Here is a 24461-nt window from a genome sequence, read left to right on the forward strand (position 1 = left end):
GTCTACCATGCCAAACATTAGAAGACTCAAGCAAGTAAGCAGAACTAGTAGTGTTCTCATTCATTCCATTAAACACGGTTACATTTAGTTTAAACATACCATTAAGGGCATAGCCCTTACCAACATACATACCTTTTTTTGTCAACACTACCTTATCCGACTCAATAACCATTTTGAAACAAAACTTGTTCAACTACCACCCCAACACAAGGTTCTTACGAATTTCAGGAACATACAACACATTGGACAAAGTAAGTTCCTTTCCCAAAGTCATCTTCAAGATTACATTCCCCTCACCTTTGACTTCGGCCGTGGCGGAGTTTCCCATAAAAACCTTCTCTTCATTTGTCACCTCTTTGAAAGTGCTAAAGAGGCTTTTGTCAAAGCACACATGACGAGTAGACCCTGTATCAACCCACCAATCTTTGTTATTTAGCCCAACCAAGTTAACTTCGGTGACCATAATCGAGAGATTCGTGACCATAGCAACAAGGTTTTCAACCTCACGAACCATATTCACTTGTCAAGCATTTTCATTCTTTGGAAGCTTGCACTCATTGGCCTTATGGCCTTGCTTTCTACAATTATAACAAGTTCCTTGGAACTTGTTCTTCTTCCCAATTCTCCCCTTAGGACCAAGGTTGGGGCCTTTCCCATGAATTCTCTTTCCACCATTTTTATTACCCTTTGAAGATTGACCATGTTCAACAACATTGGCCTTTGCCTATCCAGGACCGTCAATCCTTTTTAGAGCAATTTTGTTATCTTCTTCAATACGAAGATAAATGACAAGATCTTCAATGGTCATCTCCTTTCGCTTATGCTTGAGATAGTTCTTGAAATCAACCCAACTTTGTGGTAGCTTTTCAATCATAGCCGCAACTTGGAATGTCTTGCTAAGCGATATTCCTTCCGCATGAACATCATAAAGAATAACTTGCAACTCTTGGACTTGGCTCATGACAGTTTTTGAGTCTATCATTTTAAAGTCCAAAAACTTAGCCACCACGAATTTCTTAGCACCGGCATCTTCGGTTTTGTAATTGCGGTCCAAAGACTCCCATAATTCTTTGCCAGTCTTGGCCTTGCAATACACATTGTATAGTACATCCACCATACCATTCAAAATATAATTCCGGCACAAGAAATCCGAATGATTCCAAGCCTGAACCGCGCTCACCGAATGAGCATCCATTTCCCCTTCATCAACATGGGGAACGGTTTCAGTCAAGAACCTCGCAAGGCTCAACGTGGTCGGATAAAAGAACACCTTTTGCTGCCACTGTTTGAAATTCACACCGGTGAATTTTTCCGGTTTCTCAGCATGAGACGCAAACCAAATTTGTTGTGACAGCAACAGCGGAAGTGACGATGGCGGAAACGGCAGTGTTCATGGACTGGGACATTCTGAAACGAAAAATACAGGAAGAATTAGTAATCTGTTTCAGTTTGTTGGTATTCTTGTATTAAAACTGTAAACATAAAAATAAACGTTAACAATGAACCGGGCTTGTGTTTGACACAATTCCCTTAAACAGATTCGCGGTCTGTTCCCAGGATATGCCGGTTCGAAACAGCCATAACATGCTACTAGACTTGAACTTGCCTGAAACGAATTCAAGAATAACGTTGTTGTAGAAGAGAAGAGAGAGTTGTGTGTTTGGTGTGTCTTAAACTTCTGCATATGGTCTGGTTTTATAACCACAAGATCATAACTGTATATTCAACTCTTTAATGACCCCATTAAAGTGCAATAATGGTCATTAGTGCAGAATATGTAACTGAACATTACAATAATAATAATATTTTGTAACCGACTAATTATTAATGACCATTAACAATTAGCAATGACCACTGACCAGCAGTTACGATTTGAAATCTCAAAAACAAATGCAAAAAATTGCCTCGCGCGGGCTCGGGTTTTCGGAGCTGCATTCGTGTCTGCGGGCACGCAGGAGTTTCGACAGATTTTTAGTCCGGAAACCATTTTGCACCCCCCCCCCCTGCGCGCGGGTAGGAGTTGTAATAAAACACATCACAAATTTTCAAATGTGTAGTAAGAATGACACCTTATAAACCATTCTTAAATTTGTTCCCCAACCGATATGGAACAAAGTTTCACCACTTCAGTTTTTAATACATTCATTCATACACACTTTACTTAATCTTTCAACACGTACACGTCTTCATCACCTCCTTTCAAATTAAACCAACCATACATCTCCATCTCACCTAACAACCACATGCCATAATATATGTTTTTGGATGTGAATGTGAAAACCCCACTATTTACTTCAATCTTACATCTCACATTTCAACTCTTTTATTACATATGACCTTAATATAAGCATTTTGGATTATGGCTGCCTTTCTTTTTCTTTTTTATATTGAATTATAGGCAAAGAAAGGGAGATTGCTTGATTCAAACTGAACGCGGATTTGCATATTCTTCCAGGTTTAATGCAACTTATTCAACCAATAGCCCATCATGATTTATTAGATATAAAATAAATATAATCTAATACAATTTTGTTATTAGTATCATCAAGATCTTGTAATGATTAGGTTATTTAGAAAAGTATATCATAAAATCATGGAAAAGTTAGTTTAGAATTGATTTATATATATTTTAAACAACCTAAACAGTGAACACTGTTCTTTTAAAAATTTATTTATTGAATATAAATACAAATAAAAGATTCAAGATCTCTAAAAGTGTTAAGAGTATTATTGATTGCATGAATGTAAGTTTATGGGATATATATTCACGCCCAATAACTTTACATATGTGTTATTAGGAAATGATATCAGATGATTCTAGAAAATATCTGATATCATCTCCTAATAGTGATATGTTCAACTCATCACAACTGTGTGTCAAATTCACTAAAATGATACGTATAACTTTCGGTGTTATTTTAATTAGTTTTGAGTATGTGAACGCTTTTATGACAACTTGTTTAACTCATTACAATCATGTGTAAAAAATTTTTAAATGATATGTTTATCTTTTGGGCTTATTTCAATAAGTATTTATCACGTAAGCACTTTTCTTTCCCAAATTACAACGTTAACACATTGTAATAGCAGTTCAATTTTTCAACTAAATATATAGTAAAAACCATAGGTCTTGGTGAGATGAGTGAATAGTTTATCTTTCTTCTTCTTTTTTTAAGTTCCACTCGTTATACTATAAATTATATATTTTTTTACCCGTTTATTTATCATTCAATTGATTTTTCTTTGATAATTTATAATTGTTAACTTTTTTCTAGAAATGGTTATTTAAACTTTTTCTCCACATCTAGTATATTTTCTTTTAAAAACTGAGTAACATTCAAAATATAGTTTTTTTTATATTATAAGCTATATGTGTGTCAACACCGTAATGAACTAATTACAACCAAACAATATCAGAACCTGTATCGATATAATCAGAATTGGTAGTAGTATTCGTTTTTACTGTTTTGCAACTGTGTTTAGTTTAGGGTTTTTTTTTTTTTTTAAGTTTTGTTTTTCTTGACTTTTCAACATAAATATTGTTGAAAAGGGAGTTGTATTAAAAACAAAGTAATTTTTGGTACCGTAAGCTATACGAGTGTTGATACTGTGTCGAACTCAATCAAGCCTATCCAGGGCCGTCTCTTAGGTAAGCTAAATGAGGTCATGGCTTTAGGCCTCCACTTTTATAGGGCCTCTATTTTAAACAGGAGCTATGCATTATGAGATTATGAAGTAGAGTTATTTTAGAGTTAGTAAATCATTGATGTGCTACAAGCTAAAAAGGATTGCTTCATACCCATCACTGCATATTATCAAATTTTATAGTTCTTGTATACTCTCTAGCTTTATATGTATAAAGAAAAGAAGAGAAAAATGCCTCAAAATTTTAGTTATTTTTAGGCCTCCGAGAACGTTAAGCTGGCCCTGAGCCTCTCTACGTTTTATTATAAGAAGTTTAAAAATAACCGACGGTGATTATAATAGATGCATAAATTCTGTAATAATCCATGTGTACATTCCGTGTAATTTAAGCCACTTTAATGGGAAAAGGGTCCTATCCCTTACACACACTCTAAAGTTAAATCTCATTAATTCATTAACCCTCAATTTAAACTTCTTATATATTTCATCTCTCATTTTCTGTCTTTCTACCTTCAAAACCATGTTTCCTCTTCACCTCTACCATGCCCTTCAAAATCCTTCACCTCTTATTTTTCTTTCTTTGTCTCAATCTCCTTTTCATCTATATTGATTTCTCTACCACCGTCGTTCACTACCGTTTCTCCACTGGCCGAAAGATGTTAGCCTCCAAATTCAACTTCGCTCCATATCTAAAACACCACCATCGCCACCACCACCAAATTTCGTCGAATAACAATGTTATCGATCCACGTTATGGTATTGAGAAGCGACTTGTACCATCGGGGCCAAACCCATTGCATCACTAGAAGATATGGTGACTCTATATGTATACTCGCTTTCTTGGACCTCTACTTGAAGTCATGTATGGTCTACTAGTGTGTTTAAGTTTGTATAAAAGAGTTTATATTGAGATATTATTTCTAGATATTTTTAGTGCACTACATTTTGCAGTTGTTTGAGAAAATTAAAAAAAAATATTTATATGAATGATCATTAATCATTATTTATTAGAATAAAATGGAGTAACAACCAAGGCATAGCACAATGATAAATCCTGCTAACTTGCTTTTGAAGCCACAATGATGGTAAATTACGACTAATAAACTCATCACTAGTCATCTTTATGAAAATTTGAGTGGGTGATGTTATATTCCTTTGTATACCCTCTCCTCCTATAACTCCCAACCCTGTAAACCACTTTAACTCTATTTGGAGGGTCCGATTATGATAATAGTGGCGAAAAACCACATTCATTAAAAGGGTGGTATATTTTATGACTGAAGTTTATTTCTTAACCAATAATATGTACATAAGTATAATACTATAAGAATCGAATAATGCATTTTGCCTACTAAACAATGTCACATCAGGTCTTCTAAATATGTGTGAGTGGGTTTATAAATTATATGATAAAGTTATGAGTAGTTGTAAGTGTAAATTTTAGGGTGGAGAGATAAATATAGTGATTTTGTATAAATTTGGGGGAACATTGATTGCCCCAATTTATTTTTTAATATTTGTTGAATTGGTTGTGAGTAGAAAAGAGCGAAAACTGTAATGAAAAGGATATAAAAAAGTAGTGTTTAATTGAAAAGTAAAGAAAAATGTAATAATTTTTAGTGTAATTATATATATAAAGATGGGGGAGCTATGTGAATGCTCTAATAAGGTGAAACTAAACTATCTGACTTTGAATATCTTCTATGCATCATGTAAAAATGTATTATTCAATCACAGTAGTTTCAACAAGTTACTATTCTAAATGAACGGCAACGTGCCCTTTTATATTTACTAATTCGAGCTCTTTCTAATTCCCAGATCATTGACTATGTTTAATTAAAGGAAAAATTCTCAAAATAGCTCTTTTTAGAGAAAGAAAGTCCAAAATAACCATTTTTTTCTCAAAATTTTTTAGAATTTGGACTTTCCAGACGCATTGGAAAAAGATAATAACATAGAGAGAGCATACCAAATAACTAAGGAAAGTTAGAGATGAGACCAGATTTGGAAAAATAAAAAAGGGAAATTCCAAATAATTTTGAAAGGGAAAATTCCTAAAATAGCCCATTTTAGATAGAGAAAGCCCAAAATAGCCCTTTTTTCCTCAGAATTTTTTAGAATGTGGACTCTCCAGACGCATTGGAAAAAGATAATAATATAGAGGGAGCAGGCCAAATAACTAAGGAAAGTTAGGGAGGAGACCAGATTTGGGAAAATAATAAAGGGAAAGTCCAAATACTTTTGAAATCTTTGAGTAAATGTTCAAATTTCTACTAAACTTTTTTTCTCAAAAAACCGTCTTAAAAGAATGTTTTTTATGTTTCCTACCTTTTCCGTCCATATTTTCAAATTTTAGGAAAAAAAGATTTTCAAATCTCGTCTTGAGAGACAAGATTCTACCACCACCCACCGTTCGCCACCACCACCATCCACCCCCAACACCCACCCACCCTCCGCCACTACCATCTGTCACAACCCACCACCATCGTCCGCCACCACCATCAATCACCACCACCCACCGTCCTCCACCACCACCGTCTTCATCATCATCGTCATCATCATCATCTCCTTCTTCATCTTCATCTTCTTCATCTTCATTCTTATCTTTATCTTCATCTTTACCGTCGGGTGGTAGACGGTGGGTGGTGGTGATGGATGGTGGTGGCGGACGATGGTGGTGGGTGGTGATCGATGGTAGTGGCGGACGGAGGGTAGGTGGTAGAGGTGGATGGTGGTGGTGGCGAACGGTGGGTGGTGGTGGTGATGGCGGTAGTGGTGGTGGTAGAAGGCGAACGGTGGGTGGTGGTGGTGGTAGAATCTCATCTCTCAAGACGAGATTTGAAAATCTCTTTTTCCTAGAATTTGAAAATATAGACGGAAAATGTAGGAAACATAAAAAAACAGTCTCTCAGGATGGTTTTTTGAGAAAAAAAGTTTAGTAGAAATTTAAACTTTTACTCCAAAATTTCAAAATTATTTGGACTTTCCCTTCATTATTTTTCCAAATCTGGTCTCATCCCTAACTTTTCTTAGTTATTTGGCCTGCTCCCTCTATATTATTATCTTTTCCCAATGTGTGTGGAAAGTCCAAATTCTAAAAATTTTTGAGGAAGAAAGGGCTATTTGGGCTTTTTCTCTCTAAAAGGGCTATTTTGGGAATTTTCCCAGAAAACTTGGAGTAAAAGTCCAAATTCTAATAAACTTTTTTTTCTCAAAAAACCGTCTGAATAGACTGTGTTTTTATTTTTCCTACATTTTCCGTCCATATTTACAAATTCTAGGAAAAAGAGATTTTCAAATTTCGTCTTGAGAGACGAGATTCTACCACCACCACCACCCACCGTTCACCTTCTACCATCACCACTAACGTCACCATCCACCACCACCATCACCACCCATCGTTCGCCACCACCACCATCCATCCCCACCACCCACCCACCGTCCACCACTACCATTGATCACCACCCACCACCATCGTCCGCCACCACCATCCATCACCACCACCTACCGTCCTCCATCACCACCGAAGGTTCGTTTCACGCACTTTCGGATTTCGTTTCTCGTTATCATCTATTCCAAAGGTGAGTTTCTCACACCCCCTTTTTAAACGTTTTTACATTTTGAGGGTAGCATGTATATCCTACTCAAACAATTACTTAGTTATTCCTTATTTAAACTACAATTCGTATTATAAACTTGTGTGTTTATTTGCTTACTTGTGTTGATTCAATTTAAAGTGGTGATTTCGATAAATATGATCATACGCCCCCCTTTCCATTTACTACCATCATGTTATAAGTGGAAAAGGCACCCCAGATCCGAGTATATTTGTTGTTACCAGCTAGAAAGTACCCTTGCGTGCGTTTATTTGAGTACGCTGGTTGTTGCCAACTGGAAAGGACCTTGCTTGCGTTGTACACATGTTCATAGAATTGTATGATTTCATTACGTGTTTATATCAAACTGTGTGATTCTCACCGACTACTTGTTAGTTAACCTTTTATTTTATATACATGCTACATGTACGATTATAGAGGTTAAAGCGATGAAGACACTAGTTTTAGGTTATCAAAAATAATGGACAAGTTATTTCAGTTGTTTTCTTAGTTTTAACTTGTGTACTTGAAGCTTGAATGCATTAATGATATTATGGTCACTTAATAGTGTCATGTGTGTTTGAACAATTTGTACGTTACACTTGGGCATTTCTGTTTACGCCGGGGTGTTACACATACCCGTATATGTACCCGAAAGTACCCGTACGTAAAATCAGTAAATCCGGGTACCCCGTACCCGTACCCAATTTTATGGTGCAGGCACGGGTACAAGTACTTTCGGCTATGGTACTCGCTTTGATACCACTTTGTTCTTTCTTTAAAAAAATCTCACTGAACTTGACATCGGTACCATACAGGACCGACAAACAATTATCTATAACCCGGTGCTGCCTATGTTAAAAGGCAGTTGTGTTATTATTGTGGTACTCCGGGTCACATAGCAAGAAATTGAGTTCATCGTTTTTATGGACCATATTATATGAAAAAACAGACAGCTACAGTGTGAGAAAAAGTTTTATTCTAAGCCAATGAAGAAGAATTCACCAAATACAACAAAGATTGTGAGTTCCATGGTTAAATCTTTGGTGACTAGAACTTAGCAAAGAAAAATCATGAAGGTGTGCCTCGTCTGTGGGGATTGTGGACATCTGGTGAAGGAGTGTCCCTGCCCTTCAGTGAAAAAGTTTGTTCTTTCTCGTATTACTAAACCAAAACAGATTTCGAGACTTAAAACTCAAGAAACAAAACTTGTAAAACCACCGTGTCCATTAATGATGGAAAAGACATGTGTTGGCAAGAGGTCATGTATGTTGATGCTCAGGGGAACCCCAAGACATTCATGACTTGGTTTTCTATGTCCAACTGATCCTGTTATTCGTGTAGGAACAACCACAAAATTAAAGTTTATTAAATGGGTTGTTTTAGACACATGACAGGGCAAATATCTTTTAGTTTTAAAGTTTTAAAATCATTAAATGGAATATTTGTTCCCTGGGCGGGAATTTAGGGTGAAGAACGTTTTGATGTGCTCTCTAAGTGTAGGAACATTCATGGAATATATTTTATATTAAAAGTTTGTTCCAGTCATTCAACTCGCAACGGTGCAGAATCTCAAAGACCAAGCTTGTTCTTAGGGGGAGATCAGACAAACAATCATGGAATATATTTTATACTAAAAGTTTGTTCCAGTCATTCAACTCAAAAATGTGCAGAATCTCAAAGATCAAGCTTGTTCTTAGGGGGAGATTCACACAAATAGGAAAATGATAAAAGGTAAATTGTATCACCTCGGTATGGAAGATTGATCAGTCAAAAACAAACACAAAAACAAAAGCAAAATTTTTATTTAAAATTTGTACATAAATTTATTTTTTTTATCTATTTTCAATTTATGCACAAATTTAGGGGGAGAAATTAAAATTTTATTAGAAATCCAAAAATATTTTCAAGTAAAGTTTGTTTTGTTTTTTAGAAAATTGAAAATGACTTGAATGTACATGAGAAATGATAGTACATCAGCTGGCTGACTGTCACATTAGTGTGTATGTGTGTGTGTGTGTTATTTGCTTTTTATAAAAGATCAAAAATACAAAAACAGTGTGTGCGTATTTAAAAATAATAATAATACAAAAATAGTGTTTTGTTTTGTTTGTTTTGACGCATTTATTTTGGAAGTGGTATGAATCTTCATGTTAACGGTCGATCAACACATGTAAGGTACTGTAGCTGAAATGCATAGACTCTGAAATCCATGTGTTAGTAGATTCAGCCCTTAAGAATGAAAAGTCGGTTTGACCGTTGACTTGTCTAAAATTAATGAACATGTTCTTAGTGGGACGCATCTTAGATTTTATTAACTTAACTAAGTCTTGCGTAAAGATCAGGATGAAAGGTCAAGTCATACTCAAGCATCGTGTCATGTGATCACAACTTAAAAACCTACTTTTTGTATACATACTTATTATACATATCGTATATGTATTTCTACCCGCGAAGCTCCGTACTATATTGCGCGGTAGCGTAGACCTAAATGTTGATGCTAACAGAAGACAATTTTGCTCGGCACTACATTGCGTAGTGGCGCAGACCTGAGTGTTGAATCAATTTGTAAATTGTCCAACATGGTGGATTTTTTGAAGTATCGAAACATCAAAACAAGGCACAGGCCTAAATGTTTAAAGCAAAATGCTCAATGATATAAAAGCCAAAAGGCCAAAAACAAAGAGCAAGAGTAAAAGTTATGTAAAGTGTCTAGTTAAACCACCATGAAGGAAACTACTGTCAATCAATCTTGATATCCAAACAGCGAGGAGCACTTGAAAAAAAGGAATCATTACTGCGAGGGGACTCAAGGACCAAACTAGAGTTTGTAGGTTGTGTATATTGAGTCAAACCTAATTTTGATCACGTGACAAAAGGTTTAAGTCAAGTTGGTGTGACTTGGTCCGGTAAAACTGTTAATGAAACTTGGCAAAGTGGTTTCTTGACTTTTAAGTGTGGGTCCAATTAGCTCATACAAACTTAAATTGTGTCCGGTCTTATCCATCTAAGTGAATATTACGGGCATGGATTTAAGTGGACAACAATACCAACAATGGACCAGATCTAGCTAAGTATGCGTGTGCAGAAAAAATGTTCTTTGGTCGGTCCTAGAACAATTTGATCCTAACTTCTTTGCAAAACTTGTAAGTTAAGTGTGTACTAAATTTAATGAGTGATACAATCGGTTAAGCTGGTATGATTTCGTTTTAAGTCTTTTCAAGAAAATCACTAGAAAAATTAGAAAAATTAAAATACAAATATATGTTTTTATTTTATTTAAAAGTTTTCAAAATATTTTGATTGGTCTTTCTACCAAAGTTGACTATTTTTTTCAAGACTGATTCCTTGCAACGAAAACATATGAAGTGTCCGAAGTTAAATATTATATGATGCAATCAAAGAGGGGGAGATTGGTAGAGCATCGGATACAAATGCTAAAGTTGTTGATCATGTCATACTGAAGATTCTAATGGTTTTGATAGCATTAGTCTGGGGGGGGGGGGGATTGTTAGGTCATGAATTTGTGAGACTGATGCATATCAAACGAATAACAACATGATCAAGACAAAAGAAGCATGACGAGTTGTTGTGGTTCACAAAGATAGTTAAATGTATTTAATATATGTTTTCGGTGTACTTTTGGGTTTTTGGATTAGACTGGGCTTGGCCTTATGTGGCTTGTATAACCTATATAAGCGTCTTGTTTATCATTAGTCAAGAGTAGACATCACAAGTAATATCATTGTAATCGGTTTTCTTTAAGGGACTTAAGTTTCTGACATAATATATGGGTGCTTTGAAGTTATACCACCGTGTTCATCGTCTTTATTCTATCTTTGTTCTTGAATCATCACGTAGCTAGTTTTCACCTAACCACATGTTTACTTGATATTATCATATTGAAGGTGGACCTGTATTTAATATAACACCACCTTTAAAATAGTAAGATTTTATTACCCAAAGATAAAAGGAAAAAAAGAAATGTTTAGCCGAACAGGCATGGTGACCGGTGATGCTACCAGTTGATCAAATTTCTGTCTGGAATTGGATCAATTACAATTACAGATGGCTTTCTGTAACCCTCCAACCACCCTCTTTTTACCTTCATCTTCATCCTCTTTGTCTTTGCCTCTGCAATTCCCTTATTATTATAACTTCAATCCCCTCCGACGAATGCCGCCGGCCATAATAATCGCCAAGACTTCAACAACACAATCCGTTACAAAACCCACAAAATTCGTCACGTTTTTAGGGAAAGGTGGCTCCGGTAAGACCTTTTCCGCCGTTTTTGCCGCTCAGGTTCGCTTTCTTAATTCTTTTCTTTCAACAATAGTAGGTAGATTCAAAGTTCAACTCTTAAGATTTTGAAAAGTTGAAAACTTGCAGCATTACGCAATGGCGGGGCTCAAAACATGTTTGGTCATACACTCACAAGATCCCACTGCGGATTACATACTTAATTGTAAGATTGGAACAACTCCTGTTACTTGCAATCATAATCTTTCGGCTGTCAGATTGGAAACTACAAAAGTAAGTTCTGTTTGTTGCTGCATCCTTTGACCATTGTGTATTGATAAAGTGTGTTTGATGATATTAGTTGATTCTCGAGCCACTTAGCAAACTGAAGCAGGCCGATGCACGTCTCAATTTGACACAAGGAGTACTTGAAGGGGTGGGTATGTGACTATTATTGATTTCTTCATTGTGGATATAAAACCTTTGATTTTTATACTTGTTTTAGTCTATAAGCTGACCATAGTTTGCAGTAATGAAACGTTTTTGAATCATTTATGAAAATGTAATGCAAAAAAGAATTCAACATCATGGTTGGTGTCTTTCTAAACGAACCGAGCCCGAGCTCGTTTAGGCTTGAGCTAGGCTAATTTAATATATATTTATTAGTTTATTTAAATCTATATATATATATATATATATATTTTTACATATATTTTAATAGTAATTTTGTATATGACATAACATATGTTATTTCTATCATAATTTTATATGTAATAATAATACTTGTAGAAGATATATTTTCAAATATATTATATAAAAGTTACTTAAAAAATATGCTCGTTAAGGCTCGCGAGCCAGCTTGAGACCGACTAGGGAAGCTCAGGCTTGTTTATTAAACCATCTTATTTTTAGGCTCAAACTTGTTTAAGCTTGGCTCAATTCAAGCATTTAGCGAGCTGATGGCGGATAACTCACAAGTAAGGCTGTTTGAAAGGCTCGTATCTAAACGAGCTGAGCCGGCTCAATTTGTAAACGAGCCAAGCCCGTGCTAGTGTTGGCTCAGCTTGTGGCTTGCGCCGCTACTTTTGTTCCAAGATGCTCATTTATATATATATATATATATATTTTGCAATACTAATGGTTTGTTGTTACATAAAGTCAAATTAAATAGTTACAAGATTGATCTAGATGACGTTTAGTGCACCATTTTTTGAGTAGGTGGTGGGAGAAGAGCTCGGTGTGCTTCCGGGAATGGATACGATATTCTCCGCCTTGGAGCTTGAAAAACTTGTCGGGTTTTTAAGGAAAAAAAAATCAAAAGAATAATCCAAAATACGATTTTGATGTAATTGTTTATGATGGGTTAAGCACCGAAGAAACAATAAGGTTGATAGGTGCAACCGGGAAATCAAGGTTTCACATCTCTCTCTTTCTCTTTCTAATATGTCTATATACATATAATTAGGATTACAAATGAGCCTAGTCGAGCCCGAGGTTGAATTGCTCGAGCTCGGCTTGTTTAACTTACTAGAGCTCGAGTTCGGATTGATTCGAGCTCTATCTTTAAAACTTGGGCTTGTGAGTAGTTTTTCAAGCTTGAGGTTAGCTTGGGCTCAGCTCATACTGTTCTTTATATTTATTTTAGATAACTTTATATATAACATAATATATATTTATTTTTATCGTAATTTAATACATTGTAATAATTATTATACCAGGATATTCTTTAATATATTAAATAAAATTTATATATAGTCTAGTTTAGGCTCCACTTGTTTTTTTTTATTAGTTAATTTTTATATTTATTTTAGTTATAATTTTTATATATAACACAATATGTATTTATTTGAGTTAATTGCAATTTTGGTCCCTGTGGTGGTACCCGAAAAGCAGGTTTCAACCCCGTGGTGGCATTTTTGCAGTTATGGTCCCTGTGGTCAGCATTTTTCTACAATTAGGACCCCTCTGTGAACCCAAAGTTTGGTTTTTTGCGAAAAGACCGTTCTATCCTTGCAATTTTCAACCCTGTGGTTTTAAATACATACAATTTGGACCCTCTGTCTGTTAACTTATTTTCCCTCCAACTGTGTTAGCCAACCAGAAGTTTGACTTTTTAGGGTTGACTTTCTTTGACCTTTAATGTAAGCTACTTATTACAATCTACTAAACATAAGTAATCATCTTGACCACCTAAGCTAATTTTTTGTATAAAACTAACCAAATTGACATGAAATCAAAGATTTACCTAGTTTGACTCTCCTAAGTCAAAGTTTGACTTTACACAACCTTTACCGATTGAAACACAAGGTGCACACATACATGCATATACATTCAAATCCATTCAATACACATGACACACAGTTTGACTTTCCAAGGTCAACTGTGACTTTACTCTTACATGTATTAACACAGATAGATACATACATAAATGCATATACACAGATACAAACATACATATATACACAGATGCATATATGTATATATCTATGCATACATAGATATATACACAGATACTATATACACAGATACAAACATGCATATATACACAGAAGCATATATGTATATATCTATGCATACATAGATATATACACAGATGTATACATATATACACAGATAAGCCAATGCTTGACTTTCAAAGGTACATACAAAAATGTATATATTTATCTATATCTATACATAAATGTGTATATGCATAGATAAGCCAATGTTGTATACAAATAAGCTATTTATATATGCATACACAGATGCATATATGTATATGTCTATGCATACATAGACATACATAGATATATACACAGCACAGATGCATACAGTTAGACATACACACAAAAGTCAAAGAAAGTCAGCAAATGCATCTAATTCTACACACTATTTATACATACTAATTATACATACGCACGTACGTACGTACATTCATACAAACAAACAAATACTGTTATGCCCCTGCATAAATAAACATGCACACATTGTAAGCACTTGATTCCTTAACTAATTAGCTTGTTATTGTTGTTCTACAAATTCAACAAATGCATCTAATTCTACACATAAATTATACATAACAAAATCTAACAAAGCATACATAGATACACAAAACAAGTAGTTTGGTTGCATTTGTTAATACCACATTGCACTTGCATTTGCTAATACATAGAAACATAGGTACAGACACAGTCGAAAAACAAGCATACATAAGTTAATACAACATTTCATCTGCATAAAGAGATTGCAAGTTTAGTTGTTATACAAAAGGCACTAATAAATAGTTAAGTTAATACTTAATACAAAATACATGATTACCGGTCTAGGTCATTATGAGTTAAGTTATTAATATACAAAACACTAAACCACCAACTACTTAAACCCTACTCGATTTGATCCTGGCCACTTGCTTGAAACTGGAAATTGAAGATACGGCATGGTCGGGTTTTCACCAAAACAACCAACTCAAGTTCCAGGTGGTCAAAGCTAACATCCATCCAAGTCAAGGCTATAAAAGCAATAACATAATCATCTCAATTACAGAGCATCAACCTAAAACTTAAGTTAACAGTAAAAGGTGAATGCTGTTACTTGTGAAGAACGAGGTAGTAACGAGTGCATCCAAACTCCAAGCCATCGGGAAGGCGTGTGTGAGATGACGGAGGCCATGAGGGGACATGGAGGCGACGATCGTACACGACGGAGGGACGGCAGGAGACGTAATTAGGGTGTAAGTTGCCAAGGGGAGGGGGTTTATTTGGAGCCGGGGTGATATAAAGGTGCAGTTACGATAACACCCTTGAAACTAACGGACATTACTCAAGTTAGTTAACGGCTGGGCCTAATTGCAAAAAAATGCTGACCATTGGGACCATAACTGCAAAAATGCCACCACGGGGTTGAAACCTGCGTTTTGGGTACCACCTCAGGGACCAAAATTGCAATTAGCTCTATTTGTTTTTATCATAATTTTATACATCATAATAATTATTATATAAATTTATATTTAATACATCAAATACGAATTTTATAAATAATACTCTCATTTAGGCTGTGAACCAGCTCCGGTTCGGCTCGTTTTTTATTTGTTAATTAATTTTAATATATTACATAGTATATTTATTGTTTACCTATTTTTATCACTATTTTATAGGTAATAATTTTTATACAAGTATATATTTAATATATTAAATAAATGTTATATAAATAATAGCCTCCTTTAGGCTCGCAAGCCAGCTGTGGCTTGATAAGTAAAATCTCTGGCTTGGGTTCGTTTACTGAACAAGCTTATTTTTAGGCTCGAGCACGTATGAGCATGGCTTGATTCGAGCTTTTAGCGAGCCAATCTTGAGTAGTTCACGAGCGGCTTGGCTCGTTTACACCCCTACATATAATGATGCTATATAATCATATTTATGTTATCAGATTGTATTTGAAATACGTGCGGTTATTGGCTGAAAAGACCGATTTCGGACGGTTGGCGGGCCCATCACTATTGAGACTTGCGGATGAGTCGTTAAATGCAGGAAATTATAGTTCTGGTTATAATGGACAGCTTAGTGGAGAAATTTGGGACAAATTAGAGCATACATTAGAGGTATCACATTCTCAATTTTTAGATGTAGCAACTAGGGATAATTTCATACCTACAAAACTTATCAGATATTATATATATTCAAACCAATACTTTAAGCATCGTATATATAAGCAAAACTTGTCAAATACCATATATATTTAAACGAAATTCTAAATTTTAGCATATATTTATAGAAGTGAAAAAAAAATGTATAAAAGATATGGTTGAAAATGAAATTTTAAAGTGTTAAGAAAAGTAAAAATGGTTATCTCATAAATTGTTTTATGTGGAATATGTTAAAATGGATATATATATATATATGATATTTATAATTTGGTATAAATATATACATGATATTTGACAAGTTTTGTGAGGATATGCATCACATATTTAGAATTTGGTATGGATATATATGGTATTTAAAAAGTTTGGATGTATGTGTATGTAACTATCTTAAAGCTTTAAAAAAAAATTCTTGGGGTCACATACCGGTCTCTAAATTATTAAAAAAGGTTATTCTTTATTTATTTTGTGATGCAGAACGGGTCATCTTTTGTTACAAATCCTGATCTATTCGGGTGCTATCTCGTGATGAATACAAACGACCCGATGTCGTTAAACACAGCATTACGTTACTGGGGCTGTGCTGTACAAGCCGGTGCACTCGTTTCCGGTGCGTTCGGCATATCACATTCAAGTTATGACCAACAACATGTCGAAACCGCCAAAATTAAATTTTCGCCCTTGCCTTTTGCATCTTTTACCCCTATTTCATTTACATCCCCTTTGAATTGGGGAGATATAATGCGCAACGAAAATTCTAAGGACGCACAAGAGCTTCTTTCAAGAACTGGTTTAAATGAGCATACTCAGTCCGTGACGTTTGATCCCGTTAACATAACCGTGACACTTCTCATGCCCGGTTTTGACAAGTCGGAAATCAAGCTGTATCAAGTAAGTCAACATAAAACTTGTGTAATATTGAAAGCCAAACTTTGATTGTTTGACTCTTTGACTATTTATCATGCTTAAGTCATCCCAAAATGTATATCCGTAATATAAACCTAACGTTCATGAATGATGATCAACATAAACTTGTGTAATTTTTCATCTCAGATAGGCTTGTAAACGAACCGAACGAGCACGGACAAAACTGAAGCATACTCGTTTTTGTTCATTTTAACTTTAAACGAACAAACGATCGAAAACAAGCAATTAAATAAATGAGGTTTTCTTGTTCGTATTTGTTCGTTAAGAAATGAACACGTCCGTGTTCATTTATGTTTGCTTGTAGTATAAATGAACAGTTCATGAACAAACTGAATGTAGGAGAAAAAACATAACTCAGTAGACCATCAATCCGTTGGGTCTAAAAACCTAATAAAATTTCACTAAACTGTAATGGGTGTAATTTTAATTTCATAAACTAAATTGTAATGGGCCTAAAAAATTAGGTGAATACATAATACAGTAAACAAGCGTTTACGAACATAAATGTACAAATGAAGCATTTGTTCGTGTCTGTTAAATGGTTCATAAACAGTTCACCTAACTTTCGGTTCGATTACAAGCCTAATCTTAGATTATTGTGTTGACTTTAAAGTCAAAATTTGTTTGTTTGACTATTGTCGAATCTTGCAGTATAGGGGAGGATCAGAGTTATTGATTGAAGCCGGGGATCAAAGACGGGTTGTTTTTTTACCTTCTCAGATTCAAGGGAAGGTTGGGGGTGCTAAATTCATAGACCGAAAGCTTATAATAACAATGCGTTAGCTAACTACTCGTCTTGTTAGTAAGTCTTTGATTAAAAAGTTACATTACTTATATAAGATGGTAGAGTTTCTTGGAAATCTTGAACATACATGACATGCAAATGGGTATATTTATAAATATTAAATATGTTTATTTTTTTTAATTTAATAGTAATCAATTTCATGAAATAAAACTTATCCCAAACACCCACTCTCCTTAACACAAACATCCAAACACACCCCAATCTTTATTTGCCTCCATTATTGTCACATTTTGCTTGCAAACCAAACCAATCTATATGCAAGTAGCAACCAAGACTCTTCTTGGGGCTAAAGATGGCCTTCTTCCATGAAGTGTTGCATAATTATCAAGAAACAACACATCTCCTTTTTCCCACTTAAATTGAATACTTTCTTCCTCAATTATTTCTTCACATCTCTTAACTATGTCCTCCGGTATCTCCGTCCCGTCCGCCATCATAGCCGAGCTAAGCTCCTTCCCGTGCATCCCGACCAACGTGTTGAACCACATTCGCCTCCCTTTCCTTCCCTCAAACACCTTTGTCAACGGCCTCGGACCCAAAATCGTCTTTATACTGCCATTTTCTAGCCATTCCACGTCCATCCCTAGCGCCCTTGCCCTGTCAGGTTCGAGTCTAAGTTAGTTACAATGGTTGTGCTAATATATATGACTATAAAGTTATATGTAAAAAAAAATCGACTATGAGAACTGTTACTGGAAAACTTATGGGACTTGGTGTATGACTGATGTACCTTCTCTCGGCTTCTTGTTGGTCATGTGTTGCAAAAGCGTCTTGCCAACCGCGACCTCTCATGGAGGTGGTATTGTCGTTGCTTAGAGCGATGAACGTGTATCTTAAGCCCTTTGCCTCAACTTCCTCCACGAATTCCGGGAACTCCTCAATCATTCGTAAGGTGACTTTAAAGCTTGGTACGAATGGCGTCTCTCCACCCTCTGGTGGCGGAATTTCACAAAACAGTATCACCTTTTTCGGGAACTCGTTTATCTGTTCATATAATATTATTATCAATGTCACATATATAAACTTTGTGAACAATACTACACATTGTTTAACATACCAGAACCATTTCATGATGATAGTAAATGAACTCCGAAAGAGGTCCTTCATTAGCGGTCCAAATCCGCTTGTGGATATGAGTTCGAGGGGCGGGGCCCAAGTACCGGATATCCTCCCAACCAAACGTCTCCACGATGTCATTGAACTCGACCGCATTCTTGACGTCAAACCCTCGTAACAAAACCGCATTGTTCTTTGTCACCAAGTCATCAAACCATTCTTTGTTGTCCTTGAGAGCCTCAAGTAACGAGTCGACCCCGTTCTTGTTTGGCTCGGGTGGCACGAGCACCAACGACATGGTTTCACCGTCGACCAACTTCTCACCTTCGCATTTCCCGACCTTAAATTCCTTGCAGTTGTACTCCATTGTTGTTACTCGTGTACTTGATGGTTAATTATGGGATTAATGACTAAAATGGAGGAGTATTTATAGCCACAATTATGGTAAAGTTGTTCCAAAAGCAAAATCCACAATATAAAACTAACTTCTTGACCGATGTTCATAACAAAGATGCATACTTGTCTCACATATAAAGACGACTTAAGGTTTATTGTTGGTATTTGTTTCTATGTTTAAAGAGGCCGAAAGATTCTTTTCATGTCAGGAAATATACTAACAAAGGAAAAGTACAAAAAGTTTAATAAAAATTTATAAAGTCTAAGATTTAGCAACTTCGTTTATATTTAGATTTTTTTTCAGAACGACCTTTTTGTATTTAAGCTGCCGCGCTCTCCAAAATTTGAAAAGCCCTGATGCTCCACTCTGGTCAGACTATGTTGTCTTAACGGGGCTGTTTGTTTCAGAGTTTGGTTTGGGCGTTCCTCCGAAAAACCAGGGCCGTCTCCGAGGATTTAAATACCTCGGCCGAGCCGGAAAAAAAGGCCCATAGCCTTAAGGAGTAACGAAATTTATAAGCTAATTTTTTTAAACGAGGCTTAATGTTATAACAATAAACATAGAAAAATATATTATTAAAATCAAATACCGTAATAATTAACGATCAACCAATGATTCGTGAAACTCTCCTAAGTCCTAACATTGGAAAAAAAATAGCTTGGTCGTTGGTGGCTAGCTTAGTCAATCGTGGAGGAGCCTGGTGGTTAACAACGAACCAACGGTGGTGGTCGGCTGGGTTGGTCGTTGTTCAGCATTCACAAAGAATGAAGGAACCAAAGAGAAATTTCAATCGACCGCTATTTCTTTTATTTTGCATCGGGTTTTTATTTTATTTTTTAAGTTTTTAGTTTTAGTTTTGGGCCCAATAATTTAAACTTAATTAAATGGATTATGGATAAAAAATAATTTCGGGCTCAATAATTATAAGATGGTAAATTAATATTTTATAAGCTTTATATTTTTAAATGCATACATAAAAAATACAGATACAAAAAATTTTGGCCCCTAAAAATTACGTGCCCCGGCCGACGGTCCAACTGGCACCACCCTCCAGCCAGCCTTGCCGCCGACTACCACTTGACAATTGTTGTGCCGCTACAAAAGCAGAACTCTCTGCCACTTGACAATCGTTTATATTTAGATACTTCATATAAATTTAACTAACATAAATAATTTAAATATTTTATTGTGAAAAAGAAAAAGGTATTTTTTGAACGGCCAACAAAACCCGGCCACCGGATACACCCATTGGTAAAGTGTCACCCACGTCTGCGATTGCATCACATACAACCCTAGTGATCTTGTCCCTCATGAATTCTAGGGGAAACGCATATTAGTAAAGCCCCTGCTTGTGCGTGATATTTTGTCCAAAATGAGACTTGAAACGGTGAACTCCCTAAAGACGAAAGGAACAAGCTGAAGAAGCGAAAGAGATTTGAGACTTTATAAGTAACTCTGTGCTTTTTCCCTCATCCGGCTCCAGCAGGTACACTAAATAAAGAAAGGTCGAGAAAACTCCCAAACAACAAAAGGAGCTACTCCTCATATTCGCTCATGATCAAGTTATGCTCCTAGGTACCTGTAATTGTGATCTTTTAGAAAGTCACTAGGGTACCGCTAGAACGCTGCTCATTTGATAAAAATATGACTTAATTATATATTTGATTTCGACATGTTTAGATTTTTTATATTTTTTTTTTACAATTTTCTATAAAAAATGATGTTATCGAATTTGCCTTGTTTTCATATATTATATCATCGATATAAAGGAGAGACATTTTCTAAGTGATTGATAATTATACATTTTCTAAGTGATTGATAATTATTAAAGAAACTAGCTTTAGAACCGGCGTGATTCACGAGATGTTTAAAAGAAATACAATTAATTTATAAAAAAAATTAAATGATTAATTTTTTGTTTTAAAAAAAACCTATATTTTATCAAATTAAATGGTTTAATAAGTTTAATTATATTTTCTAATGGAATATTCGTACGAATACGTGGTGTATTCACGACAATTTCTTCATAATCACAAAAAAGATATACGTGGTGATTTTATAAGTTGTAATTATATATTTTTTAATAGAATAACGAATTCTAACAAAAGATGGTAAGATGTTTCATTATGAATAACATAAAAAAGAACATCATATATAAAATTAGCATTAATAACACAATTTTATATTACAGTTTCAGTTTCGAAAGAGATGAAAGAAAACTCCATGAAACCATAACGGTTGAATGAATATGTGAAAATAAAATTGATATCCATTCATAATTTCTTCTTATATTTATCATCTTAGATTTATAAATATCATTAATTGAATTTTATCGTATTTATCTCCTACACTCAAAAGTGTATTGAAATTGAATTAATAAAAAAAGGTAGATATGATTTCATTAAAGATATAAATATTTTGATTATATTGACATAAATACCGCATATTTTAATAACTATAATTTAGGTAGTTAGATATTTAATTAAATGATAGATTGATATGTTTTAATTACACTGACATAAATATATTTTCATTAAAAATAGAAAATAGTTTGAGCGGGAAATTTAGGTTAGGAATAAATCTCGAAGTAGCATCTAGTTATTTTTTTTGTTAAATATATAAATATTTTGATTATATTGACATAAATACCCGAACATTTTTAATCTGTATAGTTTAGGTAATTAGATATTTAATTAAAGGATAGATTGATATGTTTGATCACACTGACGTATATATGTTTTTATTAAAAATAGAAAAAATAGTTTGAGCGGGAAATTTAGGATAAGAATGAATCTCGAAATGACATGTATCCTAGATATTTTCTTCAATTAGAATATAAATATGTCTTCATTAAAAATTGAAAATCGTTTGAGCGGGAAATTTAAGCTAGGAATGAATCTCGAATTGACACGTGTCCCATTTATTTTCTTTTATTAAATATACTAGGTTATAAACCCGTGTACTACACGGGTATTGGTACAAAAGAATTTGAAATCAAGAATATTTAACAATGTTTCATTCACAATTACATACTAAAGAATTACAGTAATTATTTCATATTAGCTTATATCCATTGTGACACACGGGTTGAAAAAAATTATTTTTTAAACATGTTATTAAATATGATATATGAATTTTAAAAATCAAATTAACATATAATCAAGTAAGTTAAATTAAAATGTTTGCACACGTATCGGTTCAATTTTTCACCTTATATTTTGTAAGCACCAATTTCAATTTACTACAGTGTTCATGAAATAAATGTCTGCGTCTCCCTTTTTACCAATGTTCTTAATATGTTTGTCATAAATATTTTTTTAGAAGCTTTGCCATTGAAATTTTGATTTCATATGCAACATTAAAAACATAAAATATAAAACATACCTAATCTTTAATCGGGTGAGAGTAAACTTTGAAAATATTTTCAACTGAATAATAGTAATAACAATCATTTTATGTTATGTAAAACCCAATATTTCAACTATGTAAGTTTGTATTACCAAATTACTACAAAACTATGGGGTTTGTTCCATCAAGTGGATCACAGTTCTATAACTTAATAAGAAACAAATATAAGACCCAAAAAATGAAAAATAATCATAACACCTTATTTTCAAAATTGTAAATAAAAAACACCTTAATTTAAAATTATACTAACACAATATTAAGCATCAAGTCACTATAAGTTAACAAACAATGAATTTGTATAACATGTGATGGTAAATTAAAAGAAAATAGTAGAATGAAAAAAATTAATAGCATAAAGTAATTACAAATTTACTAAATTACAAATTCATAATTCACAGCACTCACATCTCAAGTTTATCTGATTCATTGTAGTTATCTCACAATTTTCTTCATCCAAACAGAAATTTTATTATTTACCATACACCAACAGTAAACATTAAGTACATCATTAGCTCGAGTGAACTTGTGGAAGTAATTCACCCGAGCATGATGCGGCACCTCAATATACACTAACGTATTGCCCACATCAGTTTCAAATGTCAAAATATCACCATCAGTTGTTGAACGTGTTTAGAATACCGGCGCAAGACGACATTGTTTATATATGTTGTAGCGCATCATAGTTACAAAGAATATATCAAAAAAAAATAATTATCTCTACAAAATTGCATTATAATCTTACCCTTGTAAAAGTTTGTCAATGTTGTAGCAGAGATAACAAAGAAACACCAACAAAAAGTTGATCATGCCAAAGTTTGGTAATATATATTCAGCTTTTGACATCACACAGTTAGAGGAAGCATGGAAGAGTATCTTTAGTTTGTCAATATTTTACAATAAACGTTGGTCAAACACTTAAAGAGTAAACCGTGTATAAAATTAGGAACACCCTAAAATAAGATTCTTGTGTTTATTTAGGTTGCGAATGAATACATTAAAGAGTGAACGTTGCATACAATTGGAGTCAAAAACTCTAATACGTTAAATGAAAATTTCAGTTTTGGTTGGGTCCCAAAACTGAACCAAACCGAACTACTTGTGCACAATGTAATCAATAAAGGATGAAAAAAAAAATTTACCTCATACTACACGGTTAAGTCATATTAACTCACAAAAGAAAATATAAAAGAAATTCAGAAAATTACAAAGGAACTGTTTTAACTTTTAAGCCAACCCCATTTTTTTAACCCAAACCAAGTCGATTCTGTTTTCAAACAATCCATTTAGACCCAAACCAAGTTGAATTGTTTTTAAAACCCGTTTCCATCATGACCCGAACCCATTTAACCAGTCACCTGGGGCCGCCTACCAGGCTTGCTTTTAGAACCCTATCATGAGCATAATTACAACTTTTTACATGCATAAAAAAACCAATATGCATGAATAAATCCCAAAAGTAAACTCACAAAGGTCAATTGTTAGGCTATTATAAAAGTCAAACCTGCAAATCCAGCTACCCATTGAGTCATATCAGATGAAGTTTCAAGTTTCATTAGCTAAAGCCTACATCTCCTGCACATTTAACACATAAAGTAACACAAATTATTTCACTTGACTAACGGGTTGTTTGGGATTTCTATTTTTGTCTCCTTATGACTTATAACTTATTAAAAAGTCAAGGTGTTTAGGTTTTCTTAATATGTGAGAGGAAAAGTTCCATAAGTCACAAGGTTGTGACTTATGACTTTTCCATAAGTCATAAGGAGGTAA

General features: G+C 34.3%; 2 protein-coding genes and 1 pseudogene across 3 annotated transcripts; 1 reads left to right on the top strand and 2 right to left on the bottom strand.

Annotated features, from left to right (window-relative positions):
• Positions 1-724: 724 nt before the first annotated feature.
• Positions 725-1406, bottom strand: LOC143610558 (uncharacterized). Its single transcript, XM_077085008.1, has 2 exons — positions 1338-1406; positions 725-1282 (listed from the first exon to the last, which is right to left on the bottom strand). The coding sequence occupies exons 1-2, from the start codon at positions 1404-1406 to the stop codon at positions 725-727; spliced, it is 627 nt and encodes a 208-aa protein (XP_076941123.1).
• Positions 1407-11309: 9903 nt separating this feature from the next.
• LOC143610559 (ATPase GET3D, chloroplastic-like) lies at positions 11310-17808 on the top strand (annotated as a pseudogene). The gene is made up of 7 exons (XR_013149612.1): positions 11310-11543; positions 11631-11774; positions 11842-11916; positions 12699-12893; positions 15885-16056; positions 16576-16989; positions 17677-17808. The product of XR_013149612.1 is annotated as an ATPase GET3D, chloroplastic-like (transcript).
• A 223-nt stretch (positions 17809-18031) lies between these two features.
• Positions 18032-19253, bottom strand: LOC143610552 (clavaminate synthase-like protein At3g21360). Its single transcript, XM_077085003.1, has 3 exons — positions 18888-19253; positions 18561-18814; positions 18032-18427 (listed from the first exon to the last, which is right to left on the bottom strand). The coding sequence occupies exons 1-3, from the start codon at positions 19251-19253 to the stop codon at positions 18082-18084; spliced, it is 966 nt and encodes a 321-aa protein (XP_076941118.1). The 3' UTR covers positions 18032-18081.
• Positions 19254-24461: the final 5208 nt, after the last annotated feature.

Source organism: Bidens hawaiensis, unplaced genomic scaffold (assembly GCF_021521415.1).
Source record: "Bidens hawaiensis isolate Kalapana, Puna unplaced genomic scaffold, B.hawaiensis_p1.1 tig00026865_1, whole genome shotgun sequence".
NCBI lineage: Eukaryota > Viridiplantae > Streptophyta > Magnoliopsida > Asterales > Asteraceae > Bidens > Bidens hawaiensis.

Coding starts and splice junctions, on each gene's coding strand:
- LOC143610552 (XM_077085003.1), bottom strand. CDS start 19,253: ATGGAGTACAACTGCAAGGAATTTAAGGTCGGGAAATGCGAAGGTGAG. Junction 18,815..18,887: donor ATCATCATGAAATGGTTCTG/GTATGTTAAACA, acceptor TTATATGAACAG/ATAAACGAGTTCCCGAAAAA. Junction 18,428..18,560: donor CAACAAGAAGCCGAGAGAAG/GTACATCAGTCA, acceptor CGAACCTGACAG/GGCAAGGGCGCTAGGGATGG.
- LOC143610558 (XM_077085008.1), bottom strand. CDS start 1,406: ATGTCCCAGTCCATGAACACTGCCGTTTCCGCCATCGTCACTTCCGCT. Junction 1,283..1,337: donor TTGCTGTCACAACAAATTTG/GTTTGCGTCTCA, acceptor AATTTCAAACAG/TGGCAGCAAAAGGTGTTCTT.